Source organism: Cricetulus griseus (genome assembly GCF_003668045.3).
Source record: "Cricetulus griseus strain 17A/GY chromosome 1 unlocalized genomic scaffold, alternate assembly CriGri-PICRH-1.0 chr1_1, whole genome shotgun sequence".
Taxonomy (NCBI): Eukaryota; Metazoa; Chordata; class Mammalia; order Rodentia; family Cricetidae; genus Cricetulus; species Cricetulus griseus.
The window spans coordinates 206,567,627-206,591,963 of NW_023276807.1; the positions used below are offsets into that span (position 1 = coordinate 206,567,627).

Sequence of the window (24,337 nt, forward strand, 5' to 3'; positions counted from 1 at the left end):
CCTTTAACATCTGGATGTATTGCTTCTCTGATCCTCTGGTGTATGAATATGATTGCCAGGTAAGTGTGAAAGACCTCATCAAGAAAATACATCCCTGCTCCATAATGCAAATGAGACAGAGAGCTGAATGTGGACCCACCATGCCTTTGGTTCTTTCATTTCCTCCTTTACAATAGATTTTCCCAAACCATCACTGTGATTACTCACAGATTACATGTTAAAGACTGACAAGAGCCTGATGTGAGGAGTCTCTGGGATGTGGCTTGATTTTAAAATTACAGCACAAGCATTTCATTTTGACCTGGCTGGTACACAGTAAATTCAGCAAACAGAAGCCAGCCAATTTCCAGAGAAACAGGAAACTTGAAAATTACAGGTCAAGAGTCATTTGTCCCTTCCACTTAGTTGCATTCTCTTCTGAAGTCTGAGTATACCTCCATGCTTAGAGGACACACTCCAGAAAGCAGAGCCAGGACAGGTCCCAGACATTCACCACAGGTTGCCATGGTCCACCCCACCTGACTCTGCTGTTGTTACAAGGTTGCATATCTCTTTTTATTATTTATTTATTTATTTGGTTTTTAGAGTCAGGGTTTCTCTGTGTAGTTTTGGAGGCTGTCCTGGAACTAGCTCTTGCAGACCAGGCTGGTCTCGAACTCACAGAGATCTGCCTGCCTCTGCCTCCCAAGTGCTGGGACTAGAGGCCACCACCACCCGGCCACGGTTGCATATCTCAAATCAGGACAGTGGGGAAGAACATGATGCCAATCTCACTATTTGATATCACCTGGCCTTACTATGCTGTAATAGTGTTAACTGTTAACCTGATAAAATCTACAGTCATGTAGGAGATAAGCCTCGGGCATCCTTGTGAGGAATATGCAGGTTGAGGTGAGCCTCTGACAATGGCTGTGGAGGATTATCTTGATTGTGTGAATTGATGTGAGAAGACCCAGCATAGCTGGGGGTCGGACCATTCCCTAGATGGGGATGCTCGACTGTATATAGTGCAGATAGAACACTCTGGAACTAGAAGTCGTCCTTGTCTGCTTCCTGACTCTGGATGTGATGTGACCAGCCACTTCAAGCTCCTACTGCTTTGACTCTCTGCCATGATGGACAAAATAAGCCCTTTGTCTCTTGGATTGCTTTTTGTTGGGGTGTTTTAGCACAGCATAGGAGAGTGACCTGAAACACACGACTTAACACCACTTTACCTTAACATGCTATTGTCTTTCCCGGCTTTTGGTGTCTTAATAAGCATTGGTGTGAGCAATTACTACATGCCAGAGATCATGCTAAATATTTTATAGCTCTTATCATTTCAACTCATAGCAGCCCTCTAGAAGTACTGCTCTGATGTGCATTTTACAGGTAGGGAGCTCCCACAGAGCTCCTTAGTCCACACAACTATAGAGTCAAAGAGTGAGGGCCCAAATCCAGGTCTCTTTGTATCAATTGCATGCACCTTTGTTACTAAAAAATAATTTATTCTGATAAATGAAGAAAAATAGTCACAAGGTTCTATTAGGCTGAATGATGTAAAAGGGCTATTTTGGTAAGTCAAAGCAGTAAATATTGGTAATTTCATAGAATCTTATCCAATAAGGTGCAACAAAGAAACAGATGGATTTTCTCTTAACTTGGCCATGGTAATGGGGTTACTCTAGACACAATTATAAATTGCTATTAAGTTTTCACATCATCCTGAAAACAAAGGCATCCCTTAATAATAGAGGAGGAACCATGTGTCATCCTCTTTATATAGGCTTTATAGAAAAGAGGGTTACTGTGGTAGTTTGAATGAAAATAGCCACCACAGGCTCTATTTGAAAGCTTAGTCACCAGGGAGGATCAGTAGGTGTAGCCTTGTTGGAAGAGTTGTGGCCTTGTGGGAAGTGTGTCACTGGGACTTAGGTTTGTGGTTTCAAAAACCTGTGTCAGGCCCAACTTCTCAGTCTCTGCCTGCCTACCTGCCTGTGTATTGGGAAGGCTGTAAACTCTCAGACCTGTGCCTGCCTGCTGCCACCATGGCTTCCTGCCATGATGAGAATGCACCAATCGTCTGAAACCATAAGGAATCCCCCAATTAAATGCTTTCTTTTAGAAGAGTTGCTTTGGTCACAGTGTCTCTCTACAGTAATAACAGCAGTTCCCAAAGGGAAAGCAGAAATTCCAACTCTCTGTTGGTCACATGTATACCATGAACAAATGCTTGTCATACTGCCTTGCCTATGGCAAGATGCTCTGTCATAGTGACTCTTATCTCCAAAGAGTGTGTGTGTACACAGAGAACTATCATGGATGGCAATAAAAGTTCTTCTTTAAACCAGTATATTTTGACTTCCATGTGTATAGGCAAATTTGGGAGGGCAAAAGATAATCTGTAAGACTCGGTTCTCTCCTTTCACCATGTGTGTCTCAGGAATGGAACTAGGTTTCTGGGGGCTTCATGGCTGGGTTTTGTTTTTGTTTTCACTGAGCCATCCTGACATCCCAAAATCCAATGTGCTTTTATCTTTCTTTTCATTTATATAAAAGGGCTTACAATTAAGTCTTTATAATAATAAAAGATAGGGGCAGGAGAGAGATAGCTTAGTACTTAGCACTTTCTGCTCTTCCAGAGGACCAGCACCCATGTCAGGAGGTTCATAATTTAACTTCTGCTCCAGAGGATGTATTATCTCTGGCTTCTGTGGGCACCTGTACTCATGTGAACATACTCACATGCATACACACATGCCTACACATAGTTAAAAACAATTAAAATCAATCTTTAAAAAAGGCAAACTTCAAACTTTTGGGGTGTGGGGGCATTGAGACAGGGTCTTGCCATGTATCCTTGGTTGGCCTGGAGTTCATTATGTAGATCCAACTGGCCTGGAACTCATGGAGATCTGCCAGCCTGTCTCCCAAGTGCCGGGATTAAAGGCGTGTGGCTCAACTTCTTTTTTTTTGGGGGGGGGGCTCCTGTTTTGAGACAGGGTTTTTCTGTGGCTTCGGATGCTATCCTGGAACTCACTCTGTAGACCAGGCTGGCCTCCAACTCACAGAGATCTGCCTGCCTCTGGTGGCTCAACTTTTTAAAAGGAAGGAAATTTGAACCCATGTCACAACATGGCTAACACTGAGGACACTATGGTAAATGAAATAAGCCAGTTATGGGAAAGCACAGCTTGTGGTTTCATTCACACAAAGGGTTAACAGCAATCAGACTCGCAGGGAGTAGAGCAACAGTTGCTGAAGTGGGGCTGGGGAGGAGTGGAGAAAGGAGAGTGATGTTTAACCAGCACAGGGTTGCAGTCTGGCATGGGGCAGAAGCTCTGGAGGTGGATTACACGGCATGAACCTACCTCACACTATTCAACTATATACTTGAAATGGGTAAGATGATAACCTTTGTATGTGTTCTGCAGTTTTTAAAAAGATTTAATTATTTTTATGTTCAGCTTTCTGAGTGCTGGGATTAAAGTTGTGCACCACCATGCACAGCTAATAAAACATTTTGAAAAAGTAAATAGCCCCATCAATGCCTGAGGCACGTGGGCGAGCTGGCCCTGAGGTCATAAGAGCATCAGGAGAAATAGTCCTGCCCCTCTTCAGCTGCTGCGCTAGGGAAAGTGGCCCCCATGCCATGCCTGGGCAAGACAGTAGAGCTGGCTCTGAAGGTGAATGTGTGGGAGATCTGCCCCTAAGGACATGAAAGCAGAAGAACTGGCCTCATCCCTTGTTCATTGCTGCAAGGGGTGAACTAGCCAGGGCAATACAGGAGAGCTCACCTTGGTGAGGACAAGGAAGAGCTGGCAAGATGACCAACCCTGCAACTACCCAGGCCCAGAACCACAGTTATGTGTCAGCCCACAACATCCACCCCATCTGTGATCTGCTGGAGCACCTGAAGGGACCGGTCCTGAGACCCAAAGCTGCAGGATCTCCATGACAGGGCAACAACAGAATATCCAAGAGGAGTTTCAGATATTGCAGCAAAAACTAGAGGCCTCAAACCAGACCAATGACTCTCCAATAAACACTTTCCAGTAAAGACATATGGACAAAAGGGTTCACTATGCGACTCACCGTGTCACACTGCAGCTTCCGTGATGAGATGGATTTTTTTCCTTCTCTCTTTTTTCTTTTAAATTTTCTTTTTTAGGAGAGAGGTTGCAAGGGCAGAGGGTGGATACGAAGGGACAGGGAAATGAATGGGATGGAATGCATGATGTGAAAGATGCAAAGAACAAATAAAAAGGAGAAAAAAGAAAAAGTAAATAGAAAATTAAAACTTATGTTCTGAAAAAGCAGGGGCCATGATAGTCTGAATGTCTGCATCCACAAATACCAGATTAAAATATAACACGTGTTTTTCAAAATATTGTCTAACTAGCAAGAATGTAAGCAATTTTAGAAGTCAAATTCTCCAATTAATAAGTGGGATCTCCTGAAACTGAGAAACTTTTGTAAGGCAAAGGGCACAGTCAACAAAACATAACCGCAGCCCACAGAATGGGAAAAGATATTCACCAACCCCACATCTGACTGAGGGCTTCTCTCTAAAATATACAAAGAACTCAAGAAGCTAGTCACCAAAACACAAACTAATCCAATTAAAAAGTGGGGCACAGAACTAAATAGATAATTCTCAATGGAGGAATCTAAATAGCTGAAAGACACACAAGAAAGTGCTCAACATCCTTAGCCATCAGGGAAATGCAACTCAAAACAACTCTGAGATACCATCTTATTCCTGTCAGAATGACTAAAATAAAAAACACCAATGATAGCTTATGCTGGAGAGGATGTGGAGAAAAAGGAACACTCCTCCACTGCTGGTGGAGTGCCAACTCATACAACCACTTTGAAAATCGGTATGGAAAATGGTAATCAGTCTACTACAAGATCCAGCAATTCCACTCCTAGGCATATACCCAAAAGAAGCACATTCATACAACAAGGACATCTGTTCAACTATGTTCATAGCAGCATTATTTGTAATAGCCAGAACCTGGAAGCAACCTAGATGCCCCTCAACTGAAGAATGGATGGAGAAAATGTGGTACATTTACACAATGGAGTACTACTCAGCGGGGAAAAAAAATAAAAAAACAATGGAATCTTGAAATTCACAGGCAAATGGATGGAACTAGAAGAAATCATCCTGGGTGAGGTAACCCAGTCACAAAATGACAAACATGGTATGTACTTACTCATATATGGATTTTAGACATAGAGCAAAGGATTACCAGCCTACAATCTACAAAACCAGAGAAGCTAGGAAACAAGGAGGACCCTAAGAAGAGGGAGCTAAAGAAGAGAGGAGGAGAAGAGAAAGGGAGAGGAGGACATGAGAGAGCAGGAAGATTTAGTCAGGGGAAGAACTGAGGAGAGCAAGAGAAGAGATACCACAATAGAGGGAGCCATTATAAGTTTAAAGAAAAATCTGGCACTAGGGAAATGTCCAGAGATCTATTTGTTTGACCCCAACTAACAATCTAAGCAGTTGTTGAGAGGCTACCTTAAATGCCCTTCGCTGATAATGAGATTGATGATTACCTTATATGCCATCCTAGAGCCTTCATCCAGTAGCTGATGGAAGCAGAAGCAGACACCCATAGCTAAGCACTGAGCTGAACTCTGGAATCCATTTGTAGAGAGGGAGGAATATGAGCAAAGGGGTCAGGACCAGACTGGAGAAACCTACAGAAACAGCTGACCTGAACAAGGGGTTGCTCAGGGACCCCAGACTGATAGCTGGGAAACCAGCATAGGACTGTTCCAGACCTCGTGATCGAGGATGTCAGTTTGTAGGTATGGGCAATCTATGGGACCTTTGGTAGTGGATCAGTATTTATCCCTAGTATACGAATGGACTTTGGGAGCCCATTACACATAGGGGGATACTCTCTCAGCCTAGACACACAGGGGAGGACCTAGGCCCTGCTCCAAAGGATATGACAGACTCTGAAGATCCCCCATAGAAGGTCTCACCCTCCCTGGGGAGCAGATAGGGGTTGGGATGGGAGGTGAGGAGGGACAGGAGAGGAAGAGAGGGAGAGGGAACTGGGAATGACATGTAAAACAAGTTTGTTTCTGAAAAAAAAAAAGTCAAATTCCCTTCCCCTTAAAAAGCAAAGAGAAGCCAGGTGGTGGGAGGCAGAGGCAGGGGGATCTTTGTGAGTTCAAGTCCAGCCTGGTCTACAAAGCAAATTCTAGGACAGCAAGGACTGTTATACAGAGAAACCCTGTCTCGAAAAATCAAAATAAATAAGTAAATAAATAAGCAAAGGGGAAGTGAGGTCTGAGTCCCAAGTGGTGCCGTCTTTACCCCAAGGGCAAATGCTGAATTCAGGTAACCTTGAACTCAAGACTTGAAAACCATGTGTATACAAGGTATGAAGCCCAGAGCCATCAAGGGTACAGAAATCTTAGGCCAAAGGACCAAAACCAGGTACATGTCAATGAGGCTGGATGAAAGGTAAAGAAATTTCCCTGGTGAGAAATCACATTCACAGTCAGGCTTTCTGTTGGACTCTGCAGCCCAACTTTATGCTGTCTACATACATATCTTGAAAGCCTGCAATGAATACTGTCTAAAGTATTCCTGGCTGCTAGGGACATTGGGCATCTACAAGAAGCAAGCATAAATCCTCAAGAGACAGATTTCCAATTCAAACTTCAACACATTTCCACCACAGATTCTAAGTCATGCCTCATTAAGATGCTAAGTTCACAAGGAAGCCAAATGAAACATGGTCACTTGTCTTGCACTCCCACTGGCAGCAAAGCGCCTGTGCAGAGAGCTACGCTCTCCTAACCTTGTGGGGCTTCGGGGACCAGGCTCTAGTCTCAGTTCATTTGGTCGGAGGCAGAGAGAAGAAACAATGGGGCGTGGTGGCCACCGAAAGCCAGCCAGCGAAGTGTGGTATTGCACAGAGGGTACCACTCTACCGCCACCTACAGCCCCTCAGTGTAGTCCACCAGGCACCGGTAACTGGTTGAGACCTGAAACGAAGAGCTTCTGCAACCTTCCCAATGGGAGGCGCTATATGGTCTGAGGGAAGGGCGAGTCATGTGGGATTTTGTTTCCATCCTGTGCGCGGAGGCGGGGCCTGGGGCGTGGTTCAGAGGTCGGGGCAGGGCCCAGAATCCAGGGGCCGGTGCGTGCGAAGTCCGTGGGTCTGGGGTGAGGGTTCGATTTTGGACACCTGGAGGCCTGGGTGGGATCTAGAGGCAAGTGGCTGGCCTGGAAGCTGGAGCCGGTGATCCTCCCCAGGGGCTTCGGAGTTCCGCCTGCCTGCTGAGCCTTGCAGTGGGGAAGTCTCTACTCAATTCAAAGTGTCATTAATAGCGTGCATCAAGCTTCCTCTGCAAAAGGCATGGGAACAGAACAAGAAAATTCATTTCATTCACTAAGGATACTTTTACGTTTGGCTAGAAATGAAGGAAGTTGGAAGAAGAGTCGAACTTAGGAATCAGCTTGACATTTGGCTCTCCTTCCTCTTTAATAGCTATGGGATTGGGGGGGGGGAGCGGAAATCCCTTAACCACTTTGCCACACTTTGTCTTGGTTGGTAGATATAATTGCTGTGCCTCCATAACCCCCTCAGATATGTATGTATGTATGTATGTATGTATGTATTTCGAGACAGGGTTTCTCTGTGGCTTTGGAGGCTATCCCAGAACTAGCTCTTGTAGACCAGGCTGGCTTTGAACTCACAGAGATCCGCCTGCCTCTGCTTCCTAGGTGCTGGGATTAAAGGCGTGCACCACCACAGCCCAGCAAGTCGTATATTTTTATTATGTATACAACATTCTGCTTCCATGTATATCTGCACACCAGAAGATGGCACCAGATCTCACTACAGATGGTTGTGAGCCACCATGTGCTGGGAATTGAACTCAGGACCTCTGGAAGAGCAATCGGTGCTCTTAACCTCTGAGCCATCTCTCCAGCCCAAGTCCTATATTTTTTTAAATATCTGTCTTCTGCCTAGCCTCCACTTCCCTGGAGTTCCAATCCTCCTGTGGAAGGGTCCTGAGAGACGGAAGTACAGAAGCTAGTGCCTGTCTATTGTGAAATATGTCTTTAAGATGTGTTACATTTGTTTACTGTAGGTTCTGGAGGCTGTCCTGGAACTCCCCTTGAAGACCAGGCTAGCCTCGAACTCACAGAGATCCTCCTGCCTCTGCCTGCCCAGTGCTGGGATTAAAGGCATGCAACCCCACTGTCTGGCACATTCTTTTGTGTTGCATTTGTTTAATTCTGTGCAGCTGTGATTCTTTACCTGTCTAAAACATCTGATGGTCTAATAAAGAGCTGACGGCCAATAGAGAGGCAGGAGAGAGGATAGGCAGGCAAAGAAAATAAGGAGGAGGAAATCTGGGAGGAGTGAAGGAGCAAGACAGGTCAAGGAGCAAGAAAAGGAAGGGCCAGCCACCCAGGTACATAGCCAGATACGGAATAAGAAGGAAAGAAAACATATACAGAAATAGAGAAAGCCCAGAGGCAAAAGGTAGATGGGATAATTTAAGAAAAGGTGGCTAGAAGCAAGCCAAGCTAAGGTGGGGCATTCATGAGAAAGACGAAGACTCTGTGTGTGTGTGATTTATTTGGGAGCTGGGTGGTGCCACCACCCACCCAGCTGAAAGATTAAAGAGCTCAAGTTGACACTTCTGTCAACTTTCCAGTGACTGTCACCAAATGTGGTGATTATCAGCCAGCTAGAACTTTGGTCTGAACTCCTTGACCTTCTTCAGGATCTGTTTAAATATAGTCAGGTAGGATTAGAAAAGTAAACAGGAGGCCCAAGTTGGCTATGTCATTTTCCAAATAGCTTTCCCTAAACCTGAATGAAGGGTTCCTGAAGGATTAAGATTCAAAGTTTAAGATTTTAAAATGTAATGAGTCGAAGTGCACTTTGGGATACATAGCAGGCCTCTTTCCAAAGCAAGGCAACAAACAAGTACAACACTATTAGCCTGATAACAGAGGCTGGTGGCAGCTGAAGAACAATTTTATGTGGCCAAAGGATTTTAAGGTTTGGGCTATTTCTTTGGTTCTCCCAAGGCAACTTTCACAGTATCTGTTACCAAATGTCAGTTCTTGTCTCTTCTATACTTCAAAAGGAAAGAAAAAAAAAAAGAAATGACTTTTTACTGATAACTGTGATATTACGGATAGTATCTAGAAATCCAGTCATTTGAAATTTCTGTATTGCTGTCTTCAGAACATTTTTTAAAACATCACATATTTAAAACTACAGCATTGGCTTAATGCCTCAGCCTAGCAAGGCCCGAAATATTTCAAATTCCAAAATGAGTTTACTTGTTCTGTATTTTTTTATATGATCAAATAACACTCAAGTCATTTTGAGCAAGAAATTTTCTTATTTCTTGTTTGTTTGGTTTTTGATTTTCTTTTTTTTATGGAGGCAAAGACAACTGAGTTTCTCTTATTTATTTATTTATTTATTATGTATACAACATTCTGCTTCCACGTATATCTGCACATCAGAAGAGGACACCAGATCTCATAATGAATGGATGGTTGTGAGCCACCATGTGGTTGCTGGGAATTGAACTCAGGACCTTTGGAAGAGCAGTCAGTGCTCTTAACCTCTGAGCCATCTCTCCAGCCCTGGTTTTTTATTTTCAAGACAGTGTTTCTTTGTGTAACAGGCTTTGGAGCCTTGAACTTACAGAGATCTACCTGCCTCTGCCTCCTGAGTGCTGGGCTTAAAGGTGTATGCCATCACCTCCTGGCAAAATTTCCATTTCTTTTTTTAATTTAAATTAGAAACAAGCTTGTTTTACAAGTCAATCCCAGTTCCCTCTCCTTCCCCTCCTCCCCTGTCTTCCCCCAACCAACCCCCTATCCCAACCCCTTTTTGCTCCCCAGGGAGGGTGAGGGGATCTTCAAAGTCTGTCATATCATTTGGAGCAGGGCCTAGGCCCTCCCCCATGTGTCTGGGCTGAGAGTATCCCTCTATGTGTAATGGACTCCCAAAGTCCATTCATATACTAGGGCTAAATAATGATCCACTACCAGAAGTCCCATAGATTGTCCAGGCCTCCTAACTGACACCCACATTCAGGGATCTGAATCAGTCCTATGCTGGTTTCCCAGCTATCAGTCTGGGGTCCATGAGCAATCCCTTGTTCAGGTCAGCTGTTTCTATGGGTTTCTCCAGCCTGGTCTTGACCCCTTTGCTCATCACTCCTCCCTCTCTGCAAATGGATTCCAGGAGTTCAGCTAAGTGTTTAGCTATGGGTGTCTGCTTCTGCTTCCATCAGCTACTGGATGAAGGCTCTAGGATGGCATATAAGTTAGTCATCAATCTCATTATCGGGGAAGGGCATTTAAGGTAGCCTCTCTACTATTGCTTAGATTGTTAGTTGGTGTCATTCTTGTAGATCTCTGGACATTTCCCTAGTGCCAGATTTCTTTAAACTTATAATGGCTCCCTCTATTATGGTATCTCTTTTCTTGCTCTCCTCTGTTCTTCCCTTGACTCAATCTTCCTGCTCCCTCATGTCCTCCTCTCCCCTCCTCTTCTCCTTTTGTCTTTTTCCTACCTCCCGAGGGACCAAAATTAAAATTAATAAAAGTTTAAAAACTTAGGCCCTGAAAAGGGAACGTCTAATGGAAAAGGAAAATTTAACTCCTTAAATTAGGAGTGCCATGGCTGGCGCCTGATACCCTGCTCTCAGAGAAGGGAAGATAACTGTCCACCACTAATGTTAACATTCCTTTGCTAATTGCTGGTCATAAAGATCCTCCAGCCCAAGGGATAACTGACAGACCCTGTGACCCTGTAACCCTACAAGCCCTGTCTTATCTCAGTCAAATGCATCTCTCTTAAAATGTATCGTTACTAACTCTGTACTTTGTATGACCTTAAGTAACCATGGAAACTGTAATTTGTGACCTTCAACCTTATGGTCTGCCCCTTTAAAAGCTTCTCTTTTTGGCTGATTGGCATCTCATTTGCCTGCCATGCAGTGAGATCCTAGCTGGCCAGCTTGAAATAAAAAGAAACCTTTTACTTTCGCATCAGAGTGTGGACTCCTTGGGTTAGTCTCTGGGCTCCAAGAACCTGGCACAACACCTCACTCTCCTCTCTCCCCATACTCCCAATTAGCTCAGGAGATCTTGTCCCTTTCTCCTTCTGGGGGAGGGGACAGGGAGAATGGGGGGGGTCATGTATGTCTCTCTTAGGGTCCTCCTTTTTTCCTAGCTTCTCTGGCAATGTGAATTGTGGGCTGATATTCCTTTGCTCTATGTCTAAAATCTTTACATGAGTACACAGCATGTTTGTCTTTTTGTGACCTCACTCAGGATGGTTTCTTCTAGTTCCATTCATTTGCCTGAGAATTTCAAGATTCCATTGTTTTTTTCCCCTGAGTAATACTCCTTTGTGTAAATGTACCACATTTTCTTTATCCAGTCTTCAATTGAGGGGCATCTAGGTTGCTTCCAGGTTCTGGTTATTACCACAAACAACATAAAATACCTTGGGGGTAACGCTAACCAAACAAGTGAAAGACCTATATAACAAGAACTTTGAGTTTTTAAAGAAAGAAATTAAAGAAGATACCAGAAAATGGAAAGATCTCCCATGCTCTTGGATAGGTAGGATCAACATAGTAAAAATGGCAATCTTGCCAAAAACAATCTACAGAGTCAATGCAATCCCCATCAAAATGCCAGCACAATTCTTCACAGACCTTGAAAGAACAATTCCCAACTTTATATGGAAAAACAAAAGGATAGCCAAAACAACCCTGTACAATAAAGGAACTTCCAGAGACATCACCATCCCTGACTTTAAGCACTATTATAGAGCTATAGTCCTGAAAACAGCTTGGTATTGGCACAAAAATAGACAGGTAGATCAATGGAATTGAATTGAAAACCCTGATATTAACCCACACACCTTCGAACACCTGATTTCTGACAAAGAAGCTAAAATTATACAATGGAAAAAAGAAATCATCTTCAACAAATGGTGCTGGCATAACTGGATGCTGGCAAGTATGTAGAAGACTGCAGATAGATCCATGACTATCACCATGCACAAAACTTAAGTCCGAATGGATCAAAGACCTCAAAATAAATCTAGCCACACTGAACCTCTTAGAAGAGAAAGTAGGAGGTACCCTGGAACGAATTGGTACAGGAGACAGCTTCCTGAGCATAACACCAGTAGCACAGACACCGAGATCAACAATTAACAAATGGGACCTCCTCAAACTGAGAAGCTTCTGTAAGGCAAAGATCACAGTCAACAAGACAAATCGGCAGCCCACAGACTGGGAAAAGATATTCATCAACCCCACATCTGACAGAGAGATGATTTCCAAAATATATAAAATTTCCATTTCTTAATCATAGTTATTTACACAGAATCACCTTGTAGTAACTAAAGTGCATCTTGGGATACATAGTAGACCCTGCTTCAAAAACAAGGCAAAAACAAGCAAAAATACAACCCCATTAGCATAATAATGGAAGTTAACAGGCTGGTGGCTGCTGGAGAGCACAGGAAACTACTTCTACAACGGTGTGCAGAAGAAACCTGCTCCTTCACTGCTGTGTTCATGCTCACGTCTATACCCCTATGCTATCAGTAGCCCGATGGCATACTCAGATAGTCTTAAAACCTTCTAGGATAGTATAAATGTTTTCAAAGGCCTCTTAGATCTCAGAACATGTTCTGGCACTTATAAAGAAATCCAAGTGTATATAATCTTTAACACAAGAACAATGCCAACATTTATTAATGATAAAATTCATTAAGTCATGTTCAATTACCATTGCCTTTTGTTTGGGAGATGGTCTAGCTAAATAGGCCAGAGTGGCCTCAACCTAGATGCATCTGTGTCTGCCTCCCCAGTGCTGGAATTCTAAGGATGTGCAACCATGCCCAGTTTTCTGATAGTTTCAATATGACATCTCTTTAGTTGTCCCTGATAACTGGCATCTCTTTCCAGTAAAGAAGGTAACTGACGAGGGACACTATAGCCACAGTCTCCCAAAAAACATGTCCTGGAGTAGAAACTTCTTGAATATTTCCATCCTGTAGATTCTGTCTTCAGTCATACAGGGCTTAGCAGAAATATGGACAGAATGTTATCCAAGTGTGTGTGCCACAACATTACCTAAGAGTGACTTCATTAGCACCAGTGAACACTTAGCTATCAGCAAAAAAAACTTTCTTCAATCCACCAATTTCTGGCTAATGTCTTGTTTTCCTACTTTTAGACAAGGTAGAGCTGTTTTAAGAGTTTCAAATTTTTAGCTGGGCGGTGGTGGCACAGGCCTTTAATCCCAGCACTCAGGAGGGCAGAAGCAGATGGATCTCTGTGAGTTCATGGTCAGGCTGGTCTAAGAGTGAGTCCAGGACAGCCTCCAAAGCCACATAGAAACCCTGTCTCAAAAAACAAACAAACAAACAAAAGTTTCAAATTGTAGGGGGAAATGCTGCCCACACCCGCTTGAAGGCTGGCACAGGTGGCAATGACCATGCACACTTGGGCGTGGTCAGAGTGACGTAGCAAGGCTTTAAATGCCAGGGATGCATGGATGTGGCTCTCTTTCCCCATCCCCCGCCTGGCTGAACAGGACTGGCTCTGTTGAGTGAGGATTTCCTAATAAACCATCTGTTTTCAAACTGGTTCTGAGTCCATTGCGATCTGCATTAATTGGGTGCCACTTCACAAATTTTAACAGATAGAAGTAATTCGAGGAAAAATTTACTCACTGTCATTCTTAGAGTCTTAGGAGTCAGTAATCATTAACTATGACATGACTGACATGGATTTGAGCACTGAAAATACAGATTAAACACTCTCCCTTGGGAAATATCAGTCCCTATTCATCTCTCACCAAAAGCCATCAACCATCATTCTCTCCACCTTCACAAGTAGGTAGGGTGCAACCCAGTGAGTGTTACGGACTGTTCTTGTGTGAGTGTGGGGCTTTGCCAATTAGGAAGATCTCACATACTGAACTTCATAGCATAGTCGTAAGTAAGTGCCATTTTACTAAAAACCTCTTAGCTATCTTAACAAGAGTAGTATCTTGAGTGTAGACATTTTTTCCATGCTAGGAATGAACTCAAGCCCTCACACATCCTAGGCAATAGCCCAGCCACTGAGCTACAACCTAAGTGTAGAGTGTAGATACCTAAGACATTCAGAAACAGAATTTTGCTGGGCATAGTGGTGTATGCTTTTAAACCTAGGACTTGGAGGAAGAGGCAGCCTTGAATTCTGTGAATTCAAGGCCATCCTGGTCTACATAATGAGTTCCAGGGCATCCAGAGCTATATAGTAAGACCGTGTCTTGATAGAAAAAGAAAAAAAAAAAAAACAACAACAACAACCAAAAAACAAAAACAAAACAAAACAAAAAAAACAGGTTGCGCCAGTCCTGGTGACACATGCCTATAATCTTAGCCACTTGTTCGACCTTGTCTCAAAAATGATTAAATTTTACTTGTTTTTAAAATAGGCTTTCCCTTTGTTTCCAAGACTGTCCAGCAGTTGTTATGCATAGCACAGGCTGGCCTTGAACTCATTGTCTCCCTGCCCCAGCTTCCCAAGTGCTGGGATTTCAGGCAGTTCCCACTATGCCTAGCATAAGACTTAACTTTTGATTATTTTGTTTTTCTCACGTATAAACCACCCTAGATCACTAGGAATTTGGATTAATCTTGGACATCAGATTTAATACATGAAGATCTTGTTAAATTTTCTCTACCTTTCAACTAAAACTTGCCGGTAACAGTATATAAACATGTTCTAATTTTCCAAGTCCCCAATAATAAGCACATTTTGTGTGCATTTATAAGTTGCTAAACATTTTTAGCAAATAGAACCTAAAAGAAGTTCAAGACTACCACTGCTTGTCTTTGGACAGCTGCTATGCAAAGGAACCACACTATACTATGCAAAGTATGTAAAATTCAGAATTTGTTCTATAAGGAGTAATTCACTCAGGCTCACTAGAAAACATATTCTGGATTTCCCTGGAGCAAAGGATTGGACAAGCACGGGCACTAGACATGGTTGAACGGTATTCACAAAGAAGCTGGAAGGAAAGAGGAGGGTAAGAAAATAGAGCTGTTCTCATGGAGAACAGATAGAAGGGAAACAAGATGGTGGTGCACTAGGATCCACCTAAACCTTCATGCTTAGAGGGTCAACCAGACCACACAGGCAAGTACCTGCAGTTCTTCACCCAATGAAACTGTAGCAGCCCTTGCTGTGAACTATGGAGTTCTCTTCCAAAACCATGCTTTTAGGGTGATAAGCACAATGAACTCCTATTAGAGAGATGTGTTGCTTATTCTTTGTATCGGGGTAAATAGAAGGGGGTGAGGGAGAGAGGTGGAAGAACAAAGACCATCCAAAAGAGACTGTGAACACCAAACACCCAATGGTTTCTTGGCCAGCTCAACCTTGAGTCTCACACCCCACCCCCAGCCCAGACCCCTCCACACCCACAGTAACACAGTGTCCTGTTCAGAATCCCATAGCATACAGTGGTCTGAGCACCACAGCTGCAGCCACACTTCATGACTATCATTGACAGATTGTCTTTATTTTAGTCAGTGAAATTCATGTGGGCAAGTTACTAAGGTGGTATAGGTTGCCAGCATCACCCTAACACCTACTACACAGTGCTCACCTGGATGTTAGTCCTTTAACAAGTTTTTTGTTTTGGTTTGTTTTGGTTTGGTTTTCCCAGACAGGGTTTCTCTGTAACAAGTATTTACTATTAGCATGTTTTTGAGTTAAAAAAAAAAAAAAAAACTAAAGGAAAATATTGGAGGATATTTGTACGCTGTGAAGATGCATTGCTATGGTTGGTATAATAAAAAGCTGAATGGCCAGTAGTTAGGCAGGGAGGATGAGCAGGATTTCCGTGGAGAGAGAGGGAGAGGAAATGAATAGAGGTGTGCGCATGCAAAGCACCATCGAGATGTGGAATGAGTCAGACACACAAAATGGGGGCGGTAAAAGCCACTTAGTAGAACGTAGGTTAATAAAAAAAATATGGGTTAATTTAAGTTATAAGAGCTAGTGGGGCCCGGGGTTGGTGGCGCACACCTTTAATCCAGCACTCAGGAGCAGAAGCAGGCAGATCTCTGTGAGTTCGAGGCCAGCCTGGTCTACAGAGTGAGTTCCAGGACAGTCAGGACTACACACAGAGAAACCCTGTCCTGAAAATTGCAAAACACTTAAAGCTATTAACAAAAGACAAATATCTCTAGGATATTAAGCAAAAGATACAGTATGCACTTTAAACCTTATGATGTCTAATTTCACCAACACATCAAGAAAATATAAGCATTGTCAATCAATTTGGCAGATATAAATAAGTATATTGACAGCTGGTATTCACAGGATGAACGACTGGTGTCTCCTCGGGTAGAGAAATTGGTACCCCATTTCAGAAGGGGGGCTTGCTCTCCATCTGACACAGGGAGAGCACCAGCTCTACTACCAGCTTTATAGTGAAAGAGCAAACATCCGGCCAAGGCTTTCTCTTCAGGAGATCCAGGAAAGAGGAATCTTTTTAGAGATACCTCCTGAGCAAATCCAGAAATGCCCCATTTAGAAAGTTCTACCCGGCTGGGCATTGGTGGCACACACCTTTAATCCTTGCACTCGGGAAGCAGAGGCAGGCGGATCTCTGTGAGTTCGAGGCCAGCCTGGTCTACAGCGAGAGTGCCAGGATAGGCTGCAAAGCCACATAGAGAAACCAAAAAAATAAAAAAAAGAGAAACTTCTGCCCTCTTATCTGCAATGAGAAAAGCCCACAGTAATGTCCCTGGGCTTATGATATCTTGTCATGGCTACAGACGTTTGTTTGGGTTGTGTTGTTGTTGTTTAATAAAGTTTAAAAACAAATTATAATAGCCCAGTTAAGTTCCTTGAACATCATCCTAACACAGGGACTATAAAGTGCGGGATATAGCTCAGTATTGTGTGTAATTCTGTTTGGCAAAGAACAATATGTTGCTCCTACTTATGAGCTTTCACACAAATACTTTTCTTACATAGCAAGTTGCCTTGGGGGTAGCATGGAAACTTCTTTCTCATACCTTTTGGCTCCTGTGCAGGTCAATTTCCCTGAGCTAAATACTGGGCTGTTGTCATGGGCTCTGGGATCCTCATTACACTATAGAACACCTTTGTGCATCAAAGCCAATGGGAGAATTAGTCTCTACTGGGATTTAACACTAGCCTAGTTGGAAAGCAGAGTTATATATGAAAATAATCTTAAAGAAACTGAAACTGAATGGGATAAAAACATGTCTGGTTCTATTTTCACATTTATGAAGATTATAATCCTAAATGCTATTTTATAGCTATTTTTAAAGTAACAACTAAAATTAGGTGCCTGTTATGTTTCAGAGTCAATGCTAAGCACTTTTCGGTTTTTCTCTCAATTATAATCCATAACAAGACTAATTTGAGTCCATTATTGTCTTCATTCAATAACAAATTATCTAACCCCAAACATTACCAGAACTTGGTAATGACAACGTATAAAGCCACAACTAATTAGATTTACATTGATATCATTCCTTTTCTCTTACAGAATCCTTAAAAGTAATTAAAGTTAAGAACATATTAAGAACTAAGCACTCTTTGTTGGTAGAGTGCTTGCCTAGCATACATGAAGCCCTGGGTCCGATTCCCAGCACAGAATAAACCAGGCTTGGTGGTGCACACCCGAGATCCCAGCTCTCTAGAGGTTGAGACAGGAAAATCAAGGCTGCATATCAAAGTTTGAGGCCAGTTTGGGATACATGAGATTCCATCTCAAGACAAAAAATAGGGGAATCTGATGTGGTGGTATGTGCCTATAATCCCAGCACTTGAGAGACTGAGGCAGGAGGATTCCAAGTTTAAGAACAGCCTAAGATACATAGCTAGGTCCTATTTCAATACAAACTCACAGGACGGTATGTTATTATGCAGGCTATTGCCAAGATATAGGAATGTATGAAGGCACCTTCATGAAAATACTACACGCGATGGCAGCATGCTGAAGATGAAGGGAAAATTTGTTTCATGAAGTTCCTGCCTTCACAGTTCTTCTCAATGTGTAAATCCTGCCCAGCTCATTAGAAAATGATGCAAGGTACTTGAGACCAGCCAGCCCATCACAACGACATGGCATTAAATGACATACTCCTCCTCCTGGACCTACGCACCCTCTTCTCCAACTTTCCCCACTGAGCTGGTAATGAAATTGAGGTGGGCTCTTGTGGGAGTGGGCTACTCCAAAAGATCACCAATCAATTCAAGCTCAGACAAGCAATTGTAATTTGAACTCTTAACACGAAAAGAGCCCTGAGTCACCACCACAGAGCTGTAAGTCCTCATTAATGCTTCTCATATGCATACTAAAGTGTTATCACCTTCATCTGGTATTAATTAAAGTGTGATGCGTGTGTATACACACTCACAATCCTGTCCCTGCCTCTAGAGTGCTAGGATTGCATGTGGACAGCCCCGTTTTTGTTTTTCAGAACAGGGTCTCATTATGTCACCCTGGCTGGCTTACAACTCTCTGTATTGACCAGGCTGGGCTCGAACTCAGAGATCCACTTATTTTTGCCCCCCAAGAGATGGAATAAAGGTATGTATCACTATCCCCAGCCATTTTGTTATTTTTTTTTCTTATTCCAATTTTGTTAGAAGTTTAAGGCACCTTAAGCACCAAGCCAGAATTTGTGTGTTAAGTATACATCAGGACAGATCCTATACATACTCTCCCACAAAGGGCAGGGAGGAGCTGAAGATGGTGGAGAATAAAATATGCACAAAATGATCCTCTTTCCAATAGTGTAATCTATCGGTGCTGCCACCAGAAGAATTCTAGCTCACCACTATATTTCATTTCCTTTCTGTCTTTTTTTTTTTTTTTTTTTTTTTTGTGGGGTGGTGGTGGTGAACTAGAACTTGATATGTAGACCAAGCTAGCTTTGAACCCATAGAGGTGAACCTGCCCCTCAGCATCCCAAGTGCTGGGATTAAAGGTGTGCATTGCCACACCCAGCCTCACCACTGCTTTTCTATCCATACTCTATCTAGCCAGGGACTGTGGGACATAAGAGGGGACGCTATCATATCTGGGTAACAAGTCATTCTAAATTCAGATGTCAGCTAAAGCAAGTACTTGACCTATAGAGACTTGATGTGCACTGTATCAAGATTCTTTTCATTTGAATCCACAGATCTTCCACCACAGAATCCAGGCAACTGTTTTCCAGTGGAATCCAGGTGTTACTCATCAGTATACTCCTAACACAGGGTTGAGCTTCAAGCCCTGCCTTCTTTATAAAGTGCAGACCCCGACAAACCATTAATTGTTGATTGGATTAACAAACCCAAATCCTGTAAGCCATCAAGACAATGAAAACTGCATGCCTGCCCTTGGCGAGACATATGGAAGAGGTTTTATTGGGCAAGTCGGGTGTGGTGGTGAACACCTTAAATACCAGCACTCAGCTGGCCCAAGCAGGCAGCTCCTGGCCAGCATTGTTACATAGTAAGAAAAACTTTAGTCAGGGAATCACTGAACCATCCATGATTAAGCAGAAGCCTGAACTTTATAAACAACTTAGGGTTTTTGCATACAAAAAACTGTAAATGGGAAAATATATACAAGTGTCAGCTATGTGGACTAGCATTTGGAAAAATCAGGCAGCATTGGCAACAAAGACCTGTAATCCCAGCACTTGGGAGGCTGAGGCAGGAGAAAGCCAAGTTCAAGTCTAGCCTGGGCTATATAGTAAGACCTTGTCTTTAAAAAATCAAAAACAAACATTTCTACAGCTAAGATGGCAATTTAAGAAAGCTAGTGTTCCATTGGGCTGAAACTAGGCACCATGAAAAATACTTTTGATCTCCAGAGCAAGTGCCATGATAGGCTCCAAAGCTATACAGAGAAACCCTGTCTCAAAAAAACAAAAAATAAAATAAAATACTTTTGAATGACAGGAAAAGTCTAGTTTTAGGATTGTTCAATAATTGCTTTATTCAGCACTAAAAATGAACGTTTTTATAACCTCAAAATAAAAAATGAGATAGTTAACCTTCTGAGTTAACAAACCTGTGAACTAAAAATTTGTTTTTAGAGAATGAAGAAATGTATGAGAGAAGAATAAATAAAAAGAAAAAAAAAAGGAAATGGGCCAATGTCATAATCATACAATGAAAATGAAAAATAAACCTTAGGATATATGGCAGAAAGAGACATTGAGGAATCTTATCTTTGGGTCATTCATATTCTGTGTTGTTGACTTCAGAGCTATTTTTCTCAGATCCAATTTACAGACCAGATTTGCAGTGGCAACTACTTGAACAAACAAGTCAATGAAAAAATTATAACAGCATAAATAATTTCAACAACTTTCTTTTTTTTTAATTTTTTTTTCAAGACAGGGTTTCTCTGTGGCTTTGGAGGCTGTCCTGGAACTAGCTCTTGTAGACCAGGCTGGTCTCGAACTCATAGGGATCCACCTGCCTCTGCCTCCTGAATGCTGGGACTAAAGGCTTGCACAACCACCATGCTGCTCAGCATCAACTTCTTAATGTAGGCTTTGCCTTTGCAACTTGCTAGGGGGAGAATTCTCAGTGTGAAATGTAAAGTTAACATGGTCCCTAGTAACAGTAAACCTCAATGTGCTAACATTTCATGACTGAAGTTAAAATTTAAAACATAAAAACACTGCCTTAAAATAGAAAACCAAAAATCCAAAGGAATTTACAAATTAATCTCAATTTTATATTCTTTGTGTTTACCCAGCTCTAAGTACTACTAGAAACAACTTCAGCACTCTAGTATAAACAACACAAGCCTTTAAGAATGTGTGTTAGCCTTGAACTTCCTCTTAGGGGACCAAGAATTGGTGCTTCCTTATATAATAGCCAGACTGCCTTTAGTTATAAACTGGTGGTGGTATATGCCTTTGATCCCAGCACTCAGAAGGGCAAAGTCAGGCAGATCTCTGTGAGTTCAAGACCAGCCTGATCTACAGAGCTAATTCCAGAACAGCCAGGGCTACACAAAGGAATCCTGTCTTGAAGCACACACACACCAACACCAACTGAAAAGCAGGGAAATCTGAAATTGTCCTCCCTATACCATTGTTCTGAAATTAGCTGTCATGTTCAGAAACATAAACTCTAACCTAGAACCATTCCCCACTTTAAAAGCAAGCACACTTACTGTAGTTGAGGCACAATTCAAGAACACACTAAAATAGGATTCATTGGTCTCATGGATGCCACAGGCAAGGCATCTGAAGTTGGTTTTCCTGGAGGGGGCTGGTTGGAGTCAGCACCATCAGGGCACAGATGTGAAGGGGAGTCAGGTGAACTGCTGCTATTCAAGCTCAGCCCACTGCCCTCCCCACCTGGCAACTGCAAACTGACTTTGCTGATCTTGAATTTTTCAACTTTGTTTAGTTTCATACTTGATTCCAATGACAGTCTGGTCTTTATTTTCTTGGGTAAGTTCATCTGGTAAGAAGCTTGGATCCACAGATAAAAAGCCACTGAATGTTTCTTTGGCACTCCTAAAATGTGAATTAAATGCAGTCTCTGTTTTGGATGGATTAGGTGGGTGTACATGTAAAGGCCCCCCAGAGTTACAGTTGAGACACAGCTGGAGCATGGTCATCGTAGGCAGTTTGCAAAACAAAAACAACAACAAAAAAAACTATGGCAGGAAGGCAAAGGGCTCTGCCTCAAAGGTGGTTCAAGATTCCTTAAATTCACACCATGCCTCCTACAAAGTACCACCAAGATTCTACTACAGAGTTACAACATGCTTCAAAGTAGATCTTAGAGTATATCTCCCCATCCCTACCCCCATCAGAGAGGGTAAGGTCTCCCATGGGGGATCATCAAAGTCTGTCACATCATTTGGGGCAGGACCTAGGCTCCCCCCCCCCCCCCCCCCGTATCTAGGCTGAGAGAGTATCCCTCCATAGAGAATGCACTCCAAAAGTCCACTTGTGCACCAGGGATAAATACTGGTTCCACTGCCAGAGGCCCCATAGACTTCCCAGGCTTCCTAATTGACACCCACATTCAGGAGGCCTAGTTCAGTCCTATGCTGGTTCCCTAGCTATAAGTCTGGGGTCTGTGAGTGAAGAGAGATCAGTCTGCAGTCCATAAGGCTAAGGTTTCTTTATTCAGATAACACCAGACAAGCGCAAGCCAAAGCGGGCCAGGGGCAGCAAGGCAGCCAGGCCAGAGAGAAGGGAGAAGGGAAAAGAGGGTCTCCACGTATGCCCGGTCCCTTAAGAACCATTCCTGAGTCACCTTAGACTTTCCCTCACTACGCCCTCATGGGCGCGTCCCGGCACACCTGTCCGGGCTACTAGGAGGCGGGGCTACAGTGTCTCCCTACAAGTGAGCTCCAACTTGCTTAGGTCAGCTGTTTCTGTGGGTTTCCCCAGCATGGTCTTGACCCTTTTGCTCATCACTCCTCCCTCTCTACAATTGGATTCCAGGAGTTCAGCAGCCAGTGTTCTTAACCATTGAGCCATTTCTCCAGCCCAGCAATAGAGTTTTACCAACTGACTCTGGTGGGCAAGAGGAATGGCAAGAGGCTGTATTGTTTGGGGAACCTCTTTGGCCTCCCTGATCAACAACTACTTATCTCACCGATGGCACTGGTGGGATTTTGTTTAGTGACCCATTGCTTCAAAGACTGGCTCTTGGAGGTGCAGGCAGGTACCACCACATCTAGCTATCCCATGGCCTCTGCAACAGCTCCTGCCTTCAGGTTCCTGCCCTGACTCCCTTAGATGATGGACCACAAACTGTAAGATGAAATAAACCTCAAGCTGATTTTGGTCATGGAGTTTTATCACAGTGCTAGAAACCCTAAGACAGATTGTCTAGTGAGTCCCCAAGTAGAGATGCTAAGGGGCAGCGTGGTATTTGGGAGGGGAGTCTAGCCTGCAGCTATCAGGAAGTCACCTGTATCCAAATGAATTTCAGTACAGTACAGTACTGATGTACAGTAACTGGACAAAATCACCCCACATGCCTGTGTCAGCAGTAAGTTGTAGAAATGGACAGATGTGGTGGCAGAGGCCAGCACTCCAGATACTGAGGGCAGAAGACAGCTTATTCCAAGCTAGACCGTGAAATGAGAAACAGCAAAGGAGATGAAGAATCATCAGCTAGAAAACAGACAACAAAGTCTAAAGCCATTTCAAAGAGCAAGTGTCAAAGGCTTCAGGCAGAATTACACACGGACCAGAATCTGTGCTCAAGTCATTAATGACCCTGGGAAGAACAAATCTGCTGGGGTAATTTTATTTTGGGGGTTTTTGTTTTTGTTTTGTTTGAGACAAAGTTTCTCTGTATAGTCCTGGCTATCCTGAAACTCACTCTACAGAGCAGGCTGGCTTTGAACTCAGAGATCCACCTACCTCTGCCTCCCAAGAGCATGTTTTTTTGTTTTTTGAGATAGGGTCTCATATAGCCTTGGACTCATCATATGCCTAGATGACTTTGAAATACTCATCTTCCTGCCTCTAACTGCAGAGTACTGGGGTTCCAGTTGTGCATCACCACTGTAGGGCTTTGTACTAAGCAAGCATTTTACACCCTAAGCTCCGTTCTCAGATGCAGAAGAGATTTTAATAGAGGATTCAGAAAGAAACTGGAGACTCTTTTAAGTTGAGCTGTGAAGTACAGTTGTCCTGTCAACTCACTCGCACTCAGTGACACCTGCTGGATGGCTGTTTAGCAATAAGGACATAGCTCAGAACTGCCTAAGTCAAGCAACTGTATAATGGTACTCCATAGAGTTCTTTAAAAACAAAAAGTAAAATCAAACCATATTTTTTCTGCCAGGAGGCAAGACCTACTTTACATCCATGGGTAGGAATATGGGCTGTGTTTGGAGCAGTTTTTCAACTATGATACCAATGATATTTTTGCATAGAGCTTTGTTTGTAGAGCTTTGCTATACTCAAGTCCTCTGCCAGTGCTCTTAACCAATGAGCCATCTCTCCAGCCCTTCCTTGGCTTCTCTTTAGTAGCATCTTCATTTTGTCTTCCTAGGACAAAATCAGACCTGTTTGAGAACCTCTGGTTTGTGGTGGCAGGACAGAAATGCTAGAAGGTATTCAGCATGATGGTGGGAGCTTGGTAAATGTGTTCTCCTTGCTTCTACTTTAAAGAACCAAGGTGTGGTTAGAGTGAGAATGACCCCCACAAGATCACATACTTGAATGCTTGATCCCCCGTTGGTGGGACTGTTTGGGGAAGATTGGGAGATGTGTCACTA

At 43.0% G+C, this 24,337-nt stretch overlaps 1 protein-coding gene across 2 annotated transcripts in view; it reads right to left on the reverse strand.

Annotated features, from left to right (window-relative positions):
• The window catches only part of Osgep (O-sialoglycoprotein endopeptidase), a 34,736-nt gene that overhangs the window by 1,351 nt on the left and 9,048 nt on the right, over nucleotides 1-24,337 (reverse strand). Inside the window, exon 12 of one of the 2 annotated variants that reach the window (XM_027386598.2) lies at nucleotides 7,337-7,362. The exons of the other annotated variant lie outside the window; for it this stretch is intronic. Coding sequence (XP_027242399.1) covers nucleotides 7,352-7,362 — 11 coding nt within the window. The 3' untranslated portion in view covers nucleotides 7,337-7,351. Of the gene's footprint in view, nucleotides 1-7,336; nucleotides 7,363-24,337 lie in introns of those variants that run through there. 2 annotated transcript variants of the gene reach the window in all.